This window comes from Vidua chalybeata, chromosome 4 (assembly GCF_026979565.1).
Source record: "Vidua chalybeata isolate OUT-0048 chromosome 4, bVidCha1 merged haplotype, whole genome shotgun sequence".
In the NCBI taxonomy this organism is placed as follows: domain Eukaryota; kingdom Metazoa; phylum Chordata; class Aves; order Passeriformes; family Viduidae; genus Vidua; species Vidua chalybeata.
Window position 1 is genome coordinate 73085859 of NC_071533.1, and position 12081 is coordinate 73097939.

At 45.8% G+C, this 12081-nt stretch overlaps 1 protein-coding gene across 9 annotated transcripts; it reads left to right on the forward strand.

Moving 5' to 3' along the window:
- Positions 1–540: 540 nt before the first annotated feature.
- Positions 541–9975, forward strand: LOC128787352 (nucleolar pre-ribosomal-associated protein 1-like). 9 transcript variants are annotated; one of them, XR_008430693.1, is made up of 8 exons: positions 4899–5302; positions 6197–6282; positions 6386–6662; positions 6965–7071; positions 7605–7746; positions 8376–8490; positions 9067–9184; positions 9229–9975. XR_008430693.1 is itself a non-coding variant. In XM_053941425.1 (6 exons), the coding sequence occupies exons 2-6, from the start codon at positions 6275–6277 to the stop codon at positions 7279–7281; spliced, it is 324 nt and encodes a 107-aa protein (XP_053797400.1). In that variant the 5' UTR covers positions 4899–5302; positions 6197–6274; the 3' UTR covers positions 7282–7598. The 9 variants fall into 9 exon arrangements, 1 of the variants encoding a protein (XP_053797400.1); XR_008430691.1 differs by having other exon boundaries at positions 9067–9975; XR_008430688.1 differs by lacking the exons at positions 9067–9184; positions 9229–9975 and having other exon boundaries at positions 6386–6425; positions 6527–6662; positions 8376–9052.
- Positions 9976–12081: the final 2106 nt, after the last annotated feature.

A 12081-nucleotide genomic window follows, 5' to 3' on the forward strand; every position in this document is an offset into this window, starting at 1 on the left:
TTATCTGTGAACGTCTGTCAGTCTTGATAGGCTTAGAGACAGAGGGGCTTCTTTATCTGGGTTCTTTACATCCCTGGGTATTGTTCTTTTATGCAAGAAGCTTCAGAAATCTGCATTTTCTTATGCCCTTTGAACCATGGCAGAGGTTTCTTAAGTAAAATGTTAAAATTCAACACATAACCCTACAAGCTAAAATATAAATGCTTAATTCATTTTGTTAACTTAAGTGAATTCCAAAAATCTCTATTTCAAGGGATATCACAGGGGTGACAGGGGAATCCCTGTGTTCTATTTTAAATGGAAGGGGGAAAATATTGTTGTCGTATGATGGGTTTGATTTGGGGGTAGTCCCCCCATTGTCATCCTCCTAAGGTTTAAATTGAGGGGGCAGCCCTGTTTTCCATCCTTTTAAAGGGTTTGGATTGAGGTAGAAATGCCCTTTTCCCATCATTTGAAGGATTTCATTTGAGGAAAAGCCCTTCTTTTCTGCTATTATAGAGGGTGAACTTCATGGGGAGAACTCATTTATTTGCCCTTGTTGAAGTGAGGCGAGCACCTGAGTGTGGCGTAAGTTCCGGGGGTTGAATTGAAGGAGGCTGCAGCTCTCGCAGCGTTTGAAGGGTTGGGATCGGGCTGTGCCGCTGCATTGGAGGGCGCTTCTTGTGCCCCTGGCCCGGCAGCCAAGGCTGTGGCGCGGGAGCTGCTGGCGTTGCCCGGGGAGCTGCCGAGGTGGAAGGGGACTTGGGCGCGGCCGGGCTGGCGCGGGACTGCCGGAGCCGCGCCGGAGCGAGGCGTGCGGAGCCGAGGGGAGCTTTGCCGGGCCGGCGGGCGGGAGAGGCGGCGCGGGCGCTGCGCCGGTGCCGGCCGGTGCCGGCCGCTCCGTCCGCTCCGAGCGCGGGGCTCGGGCGCCGCCGGGGCCCCCTGGGCCCGGTGCCGGCCCCGCCGGGCAGGGGGAGCGGGCGGGGGGCTCCCGGCGCGGCGCCGCCTCTGCCTGCCGCAGGAGCCGCTTTCCTGCCGGGAGCCGCGCTCCGCCCGCTGCCGGCAGCGCGGCTTTTCATTTTCCGAAGGTCCTTGGTTGTAGCGCTTTGGAGGTGGTTCTTAGGAATTGATTGTATCGTTTTCTTTTGTTCGTGCTTGGTGTATGCTAAGGGACATGGTGTACTTCTTGAATGTTATGGTTCTTGGTTCAGGTGCTGATGGCAAGGATTTATTTGGATTGAGTTTTGTTGTTGGATTTCATTTTTGTGGAATTTGGTGGATTTTTTTTTGTTTTGATTTGTTTTGATTTTTTTGGTTGGGTTTTTAAATAATATTTTTATATTATAAAAAGATAATTTAAAATTATATATTTTAAGGTTTACAATGTTTTTTTTATGGGTCGTGGCATGAAGTAGCGGTTAGGTTTTTAATTGGATTGTGGTGGCTTTTATTAGCGTGAGTATGTAGTGTTCGTTTTGGTGGGTTTGAGGCAGTGTCCTGTAGTTCATTAGTGAGGTTTTTGTAATATTGGTCATTGCATTATTGTTGATTGTATTATAGAGGTTTTATTCATTTGGTATGTTTGATTGTCGTGTATGTTTTGTTGTTGCAGAGAATCTGGGAGATATTGTTTATGGTTCCATTTATCTTTTGGCTTGGTGTTTATTTCCAGGTGGTATTTTAGTTTTGATTATGGTTTGAGGCATTATGGGTTTATTGAGTTAGGAATCATTTTTTTGTTGTTGTTAATTGAAGTTTTTTTTTTTTTTTTTTTTTTTTTTTTTTTGTAGTTTGATGTATTTGGTTGCTGTTTTTTATTCGTTTTATTTTTGGGAACATGGTTGTTTATATGGTGGATTTTTTTTCGGTAGTTATTTTATTTGGGTGGTGATTTTTTTGTTTCTTAGTGGTTTAGATTTTTTTATATCGGTAATTGGTTTGGTGGTTTTTTAAGTTTATTTTATAGCGTATTGGGTTCTCTTTATGAGTTAGTGTTGAGGTAGAGTTTTTTTTTTTGGTTTTTTTTTTTTTAGTAACGTTCAGGGTCTGTTGTAGGGTTTGGAGTTTAGTAAGTTAGTTGGATTTTTTTTTTTCTTTTTAGTGGGTTTTGTGATTTGCTGTGTGGGATTGTATAGGGTTTTTTTTTCATTTTTGTTTAATTTTTGTGATGTGATAAGAATTGTTAGTGAAAAGAGTGTAGTGTGGGTTTTTTTTGCTGGTAGTTGGTTGGCTGGTGGAGCCATTCTAATATTTTTGGACGGTATGGGTGGGAATTTGTTGCTGTTTGTATTGGCATTTTAGTTTTAGGTATTGGATCTTAAATGCAAAATTATAATTATAATGTAAGAAAACAAATCTAGAAATATAAAAATGGGAATATAAAACTTCCATTTAAAATATAAATAGAATACATATAAATAGAACATGTAACATAAATAATATTATCTATCACCGTAAGATGTTCTAATGTTTGATATAGAGTATTTTATACTCTATAGAGTATTTTAGAGTATGTTTATATAAGTACATATGAACATAGATTATACATATAAATCAAATCCATAGAAAATATCAATCTAGAAATGTATAATTAATATATGTAGATAGATATAAAATCCAAAATCATAGAAATTGATACAATACATAATGGATATGATACTGTATATGTCTTATTATACCACATGACATGTCATATATTTTATATATCTAAATATAGTACATCAATATACTGTAATATAATATGTAAGAAACTATAAATGTAAATATCAAAAGCATAAATAGAAAAATATTCAAATATAGTTTAAAATAAAGGGGTTTTTAAAATTTTCTATTTGGTAGTAGGCAGGGCTTTTATTATAAAAATTAAAAATAGAAATAAATTAGAAAGGGCTTCTTTGGTTTTTATTTGGTTAGAGGCAGGGTATTTATTTTAAAAAATATGAATATACATTTTATTTTGATATAATTCTAAAAATAGAAATAGATAATCAATGTATAAAGATAGATAAAAAATATAAAGTGTAAATAAAAATAAGTAATAGGAAGATATAGAATATAAATAACACCATCCATCAATCTACATTTACAATGCAAATTTCAATAGAAATGCGAAAAACATAGATAAATTTAAACACAGTTTAGAAGAAAGGGGTTTTTTTTTTTTGTTTTGACTTGGGTAGAGGCAGGGATTTTATTATAAACAATATAAACCTTTTAGAAATATCAATCTAAATATAGAAATATGTAATCAATATATTAAGACATGCATAAAAATAGAAAATAAAATAAACTTTAAGTAATATGAATGAATGTAAGAAATTATAAAATTATCATTATACATCAGTATACATTTTAAATCAAAATGTGAATATAAATATAAAAAATATAAAAATAATATAGATTGAAATATAGCTTAAAAGAAAAGATTTTTTTATTTTGGTTCTTATTGGGTTAGAGGCAGGTTTTTTTTTTTTTTTTTTTTTTTTTGTCGGTGTTTTTCGGTTTCGTGCGGGATGTTTAGGGGCATTTATTGCAGAGGATGTTTTGAAGGGGGTCGCGCCTGCTCTTCTTTGCGCGCCTTCCCCGCCTGCAGCCCCAGGGCGGGCGGCAGTGCCGCCGCCTTGTGGCCAGAGTGCAGTAGTGCAGCCCTCGCCCGAGGTCCTCCCGCGGCCGCCACCTTGGGAGTGGGTTGTCGCGGACTCGCTTGACCTTCCCAATATGGCGGCAAAAAAGGCGGGAAAAAGGAGGACCTCGGTCTGTCTACTGCACTGCCTGCACGGCACCCTGACGCCGGCGCCGCCCCGCGGGATTTTTTTCGCTTTTTCCCGTGTCGTGGCCACGGACTGTGAGCTCAGCGGCTGCGCGGGCGGTCAGGTTTTGAGCGGGCGCCGACAGGCATCGGCAAAAACGCCTCTCCCTTCCGAGGGCCTCACGCGGCCGCCATCTTGAAAGTGTCGCGGCGGCCGGGACACTCTTGACCTTCTCAATATGGCGGATAGAAAAAAAAAAAAAAAAAAAAAAAAAAGCGCGGGAAAATCGTGGTCCGCGTGCTGCACTGCCCGCGCGCCACGCAGGGGCCGCCCCGCCGGGATTTCCCGCGGCCTTGCCAGTACTGCGGACACGGGCTGTTGCCGCACTCGCAGCGCGGGCGGGTGGGTTTCAGGCAGCATTTTTCTTTTAAATAAGAGATCGTTAATATTAATATCATAGAGCTAGAATTTGGTTACAGGCAGGGCTTTTATTTTAAATAACAGAACTATTTTTGCAATAGAAATATAGAAATGTATATTAATATATCTGGATATATAAAAAGATAAAATATAAATAAATAGAAGTCATAGGAAGAAGATATTTAATATAGAATCGAAATAACATCATGCATCAATATACATGATAAATGGGAATGTGAAAAGTATAAATATGAAAGATAGTTCTAGAGAGTTTAAAAGAAAAGGATTTTGGAGGGGTTTTATTGGGTTAGAGGCAGTGTGTTTTAGTTTGTGTGCGGGTGGTTTTGGGCCATTTATTTTTCAGGATTTTTCCAAGGGGATCGCCCCTGTTCTTTTCTGCCTCCCTTCCCTCCGGGCGAGCGGCAGCCCCCGGCTGTGGCCGGCGGCGGTGCTGCCGCCTTGTGGACAGAGAGCGGTACTGCAGCCCCCCCCCAGCCAGCGCCCTGCCCCTCGCCGCTGGGTGCCGGCTGAGGGGGGAAGGACGGCTGCCGAGCGTGGGAAGGGCGAGGCGCGGGAGGGAGCGAGCGGCAAGCGGGGCGGTGTCTGTAAATAGAGGGGAGGGGTGAAGGAGATTCGGGAGAGCAAAGGGACCCGATGACCGAGAAGAACGGCAGCGGCGAGGGCGGCCCGGCGGGGCCGCTTTCGGCGGGCGGCGGAGGCGCGGTCGCAGCGCTCACGGGCCGGGGGGGGCGAGCGGCGTCGGAACAGGGCTGCACTCCCCTTTCCCGATCCCCGCGCGCGTCCCTCTCTAGACGCTGGAAGCGACCGCGTGCCGGAAAATGCCGCCGGGGCGGCGCGCAGGCGGCGGAGCGGGGCCCCGGCTTTCCCCGCCCCTCCTGCCGCCATCTTTGGAAGGTCAAGCGAGCCGTCCCCGTCCCGCCGCGTCGCTGTCTCGTCCCGCCGCGTTCCCGCCGCCTCCCCGTGCTTCCCCGCCGTCTCCACTCTGACACGATCCGCCCCCGTCCCGGACCCCCTCCGCTGCAGGGAAATGCAGGAGAACGCGAAAGCATCGGGGCAGAGCAGCCGCTGGAGGTGCCCGAGCCGTCTCCCCCTTGCCCGCAGGGCCGGAGTTGCCCACCGCCGGCAGCTGACAGGTACGCTGACAGCACGGGCGGCTCCGGCACACGCTTTGCCTCGCTGTGTTCCGGTGCCGTGCTGCTGCGGGAGGACGGGGCCAGCGCTCCAAAGGCCAGAGCAGAGCGCTGGCGAATGGGAGGCGAGGAAGGCTTGGGCTAAGGATGGATTGAAACCGGGCTGCCTGTAAGTGCGCAGAGAGACCTTTGTCATCCACGCTGCCAAAAGGAGCACCTGGTACACCCTATAGGCGTGCCTTGTGTTTCACGTGTTTTCATTTCCTGTTTGTGTCATCCCAAAAAGCAGGGACGGAGCAAATGGGACTGGTTCCCACTGTTGCTGTGTGAAGGCTTTTTACAGGCTGCTGTATTGATGTCATCTTTTTTTCACCCCAAGTTTGGCTTTTCCCATGCTTTTCCCGTAGCTGCTGCATTGGGTGTCCCCAGGAGGGCTGGGTTCCTCAGCAGGGGTCTTAGGAGTTGCTATGGATTCTGATTTTTCTGAAGCTGTATGGAAGCGTGCTAGCGAATCAGCTCTTTTCTCTCCTGAAAAGCTTTCCATCTATGTCCACCCGTGCGTCTCTGTGTTTTAATCACGTAGCCGGACGCGCTGAGGTTCTTACTTTCTAAGCCAAAAGCTGAAGCAGATGACCGTTTGCTTTGTGTGTGTGAGGAGTGGCATTTGTGCTGGAGAGCTGCGGTTGGGAACAAAAGATGGACTTAATGTGCTCTGGGGACGGGCACGGGAGGAAACGCACAGAAAGGCAAGGCAGTGATGATTGCGGAGGAGAAATGAGAGGTGGTTGCTTCCGATCCGTGGGGACTTTCCTTGGGAGTGATCGATCAGAGAGCGTATGGAAGTAGAGAGCATCTTCTGGCTGCTTCTGTTCTGTAAACTTCTCCCTGGCTTCACAGGTCCGTGCTGGAGAGTGGGAGAAGGGTCCCTGCTGGCTGCCGTGTCCTGGGTGGGCACAGAGCTCTGACCTTGGCCAGATGGGCTGGTGAGTATTGAATCAATCCCTGCCTCCTCGTGAGCAAGTTGTTTGAAGGAGTTTGAGGCAGGGACGGCTTTTAGCCGGCTGCAGTTCGGTTTCTTTCTCACAGGTTTCCGGGTGTTTTGATCCTGACGTCGCCAAAGCCTCAGGTTTGCTGAATTGGGGCTCCTACCTGTGTGACCCGTGAAATGTCCCGGAAGCTGATCGATGTCTTCCTGCTCCCGCTGTGTTCATTTGGGCTGTGCTTCAGGCTTCTCTCCCTGGGCCCTTGCCGTTGCCGTATCTCTTGGATGCCGTGCAGAACGGAATCAGGCAGCCAAGCCTCAGGTTCACCTTCTCCCTCACCCTCTGCGCTGCTCGTGTGGCACAGCAGATCCTGAAGCCAGGTACTGGGACGTGCTGCGTGTGTCACTGCTGGGGTGAAAAACAGAGCCCTGGGGAGTGTCGATCCCCTCACCTGCTCTGTGCTCGTGCGCTCTTGCCTGAGCTTTTCCTCCTGGGCAAGAGAAGGGGAGGGTGGGCAGCAATGGGAATGCGCCTCAGAGCAAAGGCCTTCTGCAGTTGCCGGGCTGTTCTCCCAGCTCGGAGCGCTGCACGCTCACTGACTGCAGCTTCCAGGAATTGTCGTCCGTGCTTGTGGATTGGGAGCGCTGTCCTCCTCCACCATGCCAACCTTTTCTCTTTACAGAGGAGCACGTGTACATAAGGGTAAAGAGATTCCTTCTGTCACACCGGTATTTGGACCTGAGGAAGGTACCAGGTTTTCTCCAGCTTTTCTACAGTTTTGATTTTGAGGTAAGAGTCCCATTTTAGGTACCCAGTAATTCTTCAGAAATGTATTAGAAACAGCCGCAAAAATACAATGAAAGCTCATTCTCCCACGGGTAGTTAATTAGAAGCGTCTTTCTTATGTTTCATGTAGGAATTCAAAATGTTATTTCTGTGAGGTTTTTGTTGTCTTCTTAATACTAGCGCACAAGGAGTTGTGCTGCGTATGCTCTGTGAGCACAAGAAAAGAATGTTCTGCCCCGGCTAGCTACAATTCCTCTTTGAGTTTAGGCTAGTAACTTTGAGTTCAACTGAAGTATTTTAGAAACAGCAACTTCTAAAATTCCATTTCCACTGCATGTTTGGGCTGCAGACTGACTGTTCCCAATGGATGTTAGCGATTAAATTTGATAGGAATGGAAAATTGAGAAGTCCAGAAGAAGCTGTGGTAATTCCTGAGCTGGCACTCAGAGGGAACCGGGGTTTTGTGCTCTTAGGAGCATGTATCCTTTGGAAATGTCTGAATGTCTGACGGTGGTATTTTTCTTTATGGCTTCCAGTACAAAACAGCACGAGTGGATCCTCAGATTTCTTGGGGAAGGGCTGCGTGACAAACATTGCTGTAAGCTCTATGTCTACCAGAGGATTTTCCGGGTCATTCTTTCCTTTCTCAGCAGTCCTTTGTGTGACCAGGGCTCCCAGGTAAGAATTGAAAAAGAACAGTTCCCAAATACCCCAAACCACAAAAGCTTGTATGGCCTCAAGATCTCAAGTACAAAACAGAAAGGAGCAGCTGATTCTGCCTTGGTCCTCTTGAAAATCTGTTCCTTGTTGGTTTTGTGGATGTGTGGAGGGGGAAATAATTTAGGTTGTGTCTAAACCGGTCCCATCCTTATCCCCTGAAACTGGGACCGGTTCCTGCCATCGTGGAGCCTCACGTGGGTGCCGTGGTTTTGCTCCTGCAGTCGGGGTCTTTTCTTTTTGGGGTCTCTATTCCCCAGCCAGCACGTTTGTCACCTGCACAGTGCTTCGGCAGGAGGGAAACTCGCCTGCCGGGAGCTCTCAGGTTTGGGAGCATCCACCCTGAGGATTTCAGGTATCAAAACCTCGGACAAAAAGAGAAAATTGTCTTGCTACCTGAATACTTCTTGTAAGAGCAGCACCTGTGGTGTGAAGCGTTGAAGGGAGAATGTCTTTCCTTCTCTGGAGTTGCTGAGAACAGGCGGTGTTCATTTTAGCTGGAAGTTGATCGGGTACCAGCCAAATTGCTCATTTTATTTTAGATAATCAGATCTTGGCTGTAAAAGAACAAGTTGCATTTTCTGTTTCAGAGTCCTATTCTGGAGATACGACAGAGTGCTGCCCGTGTCACCTCTAGAGCTGCCCATGAGCGCTGATAGAGGATCACAGCCTCCTCTCGTGGGTCCTGCACGGCTTAGAGAAAAGGTAACCAGCCAAGTACGGGAGACATGGGGACAATTTCCTGTCCACGGCTGAAGAATGACGTGGCTGAGGATGAAAGCAAGGGGGACAGACCTGGAGACGGGGACACCGAGGGCTGCACTGGCAGAACTTGCTGAACGCTGAGGTGTCCCTTGTGTTTTTGAGAAGAGAATCAAGAGGCTTTCAGGTGGTGGTGGGAGGGACGATGGTGGGGGGGCTGTGTGATTTGGGAATCACTTCCTTGACAAAGCAAAAGGACACCTTGTGCTGGTGTCTTTAGCTTTGAAATTTCAAGCAGCCTCAGTTCCCATCCTGTCACAGGACCTGCTGCACAGGAAGTGGCACAGTAATGGATTTGAGCTGTCTAGAACGTTACTTCTCCTCCCCTTGCCTCTCCCTGACAAAAAAAATCTCTTCTGCAAGCACAGAGTGCCCTGACAGGTTCAGGCAAGTGCACCAAAAGTGCCCTAGAATATGGTCCCCCGTAGGAGATGGACCAGCTGCTGGTGAGGATCTGCCTTTCAAATGTGGTTTTCTTTTCTTTTTTTCCTTTTTGTTCTGTTTCATTTTGTTTTTCAGGTTTCTGGAGAACCAGGTGATAAATAAAATGATTTCCTTACTCCATCCTTTGTGGCTAATAAATTTAGGAGACAAGAGAGAAAACAGGAATCGATCCCAGATGCCGCTGTTGAGATGGGTATATGATCTATATATCTATATATATATATATATATATGAGAGGTATATGATCTACCTGTATATAGATATATGCGTATCTCTGTATATCTGTGTAGTGATAATAATGGGAGTTTTTATGATACGTTGCTTTACTGTCTTCTATTTTTAATAAAGTGCGATTTTAAGTTATTAGGTATAACATTTTATTCTGCTTATTGGCTAAAGTAACATTTTCTTGTATTTTATTGGTATCAAGTCATGTTAATCATTAATTGGTAAGAGTTTATAATGAATTATTAAGGTGTGAATATTGTTCATTAAGGTACGTCTTTTTTTTACTGTAGGTATTTTCATGTGTTCGTATGGGTTTTTATGTTAATGATTTTGGGTTTTTGTGTTATGAATATATTAGTATTTTATTAGGGTTTTTTTGGTTAGTTTACTTGTTTGGTGTGTAGATCACTCCTGTTAAGTATGTTTATCTATATATGTTTTAAAATGTAAGTTATAAATCTACTTGTTAAGGATTTTTGTAGAGTTCTATGTAAAAATTTAAATCGGTAGGGGAGATAAAAAGCAGTAATTATTAATAAGATGAGTATTTTAGTTTTTAATAATGATTTAAGTTATTCAGCGATGTTTTAATTTTTGAAAATATTATTTAGTTATTTTTTATGTGTGATTGTTTAATTTTTAAAAAAAAATTAGTAATGTTTTTGTAAATTGATTTCTTGTGATTTCATCAATTTATATATTTTTAAAAATGTTTTCTATTTATGATTGTGTGTGAATAATAAAAAATGAACAGTTGTTTTATTTTGTAAGGTAGTATGTTTAAAGATGTTCATATTTGGCAGTAATTTATTTAACGTTATACATGTGTTATTGTTTGATTTGGTTGGTTAATAAGTAAGTTCATTTGATGTGCTTCAAGTGTGAGTTGTAGTTATTTTAGGTGTTAAAAGAGATGTAGAACTAATAGAATTAGGTTGTTAAAAGGTTGTACGATTTTGATCCTGAGAAGTAAATTTGTGTTGGAGTGATTGGGTATTTTTAGGTGGGTGTTCTTTTTTTGTTTTTTTTTGGTTTTTTTTTTTGTTTTTTTTTTTTTTTTTTTTTTTGTTTTGTTTTTTTTGGTTTGTTTTTTTTTTTTTTTTTGGTTTGTTTTTTTTTTTTTTTATATGTATTATTGTTATGTTTGGTCTTAGTGGGTTAATTGTTTTAAATTGTAGGTTTGCTGTTTTGAGGTAACTTCTTTGTGGTTTGGTGTGGTTTGGGGGTTGTTTTGTAACTAAATATTGTACAAGTATTTTTTTGTAATGATTTGAGTAATTTTACTTTTGGTGGTTTACCTGTCATTTGGGGTATGAGTGTATAAATGTTATTTGAAGAGTTTATGTTACGTGTAAGTTTTTTGATTTGCAATTTAGTGTTTGTAAAGGATAAGGTTAGTTGTGAGGAGGTATACAAACGAGCTACGTAGAAAAGAGATTTTTCGGGTTGGTGACTGATAAACAGAGCGTATTTGGACGTGGGGTTTTAGTTAGTGTTACTTGTTTGTTCTGCTTTGGTTGTGGAACTATTTCTTTCGGGGTTGGGCTTTTTTGTTTTTTTTTTTCTTTGGTGTGTTTTAAATAAGGCTTGACACAGTGAGTAGGACTCTTGTGTGATTTTTTTTTTTTTTTTTTTTTTTTTTTTAAATTGTGGAAACATAAGTATAACGTGTTCTGTAGGTTATGAAATTGACGGGACTACATTATTGGCTACTTACTAAATCTTGTAGTTGTGAGTAGGTTTTTGTAACTCTGATTTTGAAATCAAAGAAGAAAAGTGAGGAGACGAAGGAGGTAGAGAAGTTATCTCCTTCTAGGACAGAAAGGGTTTAGCGCAGAAACTGCTGGGTCTAATGTGGCGCGGGGGTTTCCGTGCGCCGGCCGGGCCGGGCGCGGGGCTCGGCGGCAGGAGAGCGGCGAGCTGTGCGCGTGCGCGGGAGGCGCGCTGCCGCGGGGAGCCGAGCGGAGCCGAGCGGAGCCGAGCGGAGCCGAGCGGAGCCGAACGGAGCCGAACGGTGCCGAACCGAGTCGAGCGGAGCCGAGCCGGGGCGAATGGAGGCGAGCGGCTCCGAGTTGAGCCGAGCCGAGCTGCGCCGAAGAGGCGAATCCAGCCGAGTCTAGCGGAGAACAGCCCGAGTGTAGGCGAGGAGCCGAGCGGGGCCGAACCGAGCCGAGCTCCGCCGAGCGCAGCATCCCGAGCAGGGCGGGCCGCCGGGGCGGGCTCGGGTGGAGTCGGGGCTCTCTGAGGCTCCCCGTCCTGTCCCGCTCTCTACCCCTCCTTCTTCCTCCCCGTATTCCTCTTCTTTCTCTCTTTCCCCCATTTCCCGCTCTCCCCAAAGCCGACCCCTTTCTCCCCCCCCTCCTTCCTGCTCTGTCCCTATCCCGCTCCTCCGTTCTATTCCTCTTCTCTCCCTCCTCTGTGCACCATCCCTCTTCCCCGCTCCCGGCCTTTCCCTTGCCCTCCCGCTTTCCTCCACAGCCCGACCTCCCTCCCTACCCTTTTTCATGCCCTGCTACTAGCCCTCTTCCATTCCCGTCGCCCCGTTCCTTCTTTCCCCGCAGCCGCGGGGCCGGGAGCGCCGGAGAATAAAGCCCAGAGGGCCGGAGCCCGGCGCCCCTGGGCCCTTGCGGGAGTCCCCGCACGGGGCCGGAGGCTCTCGGCGGATCCCCCCGTGCCGGTCAAACCCCGCCCGGCCCCGCCGGACCTGCGGCTTTGCCGGCATCGCGCTGAGAGCGGCCCCCGCTCTGTGCCGTGCCGTCCGTGCCGCGTCCCCGCCGTCTCTGCCGCTCCCTCTCTCTGCCCCTCGCCCGTGACAGCGAGGCTGGGCAGGAGCTTCGACCCTTCTGGGGGCTGCCCCCTTTT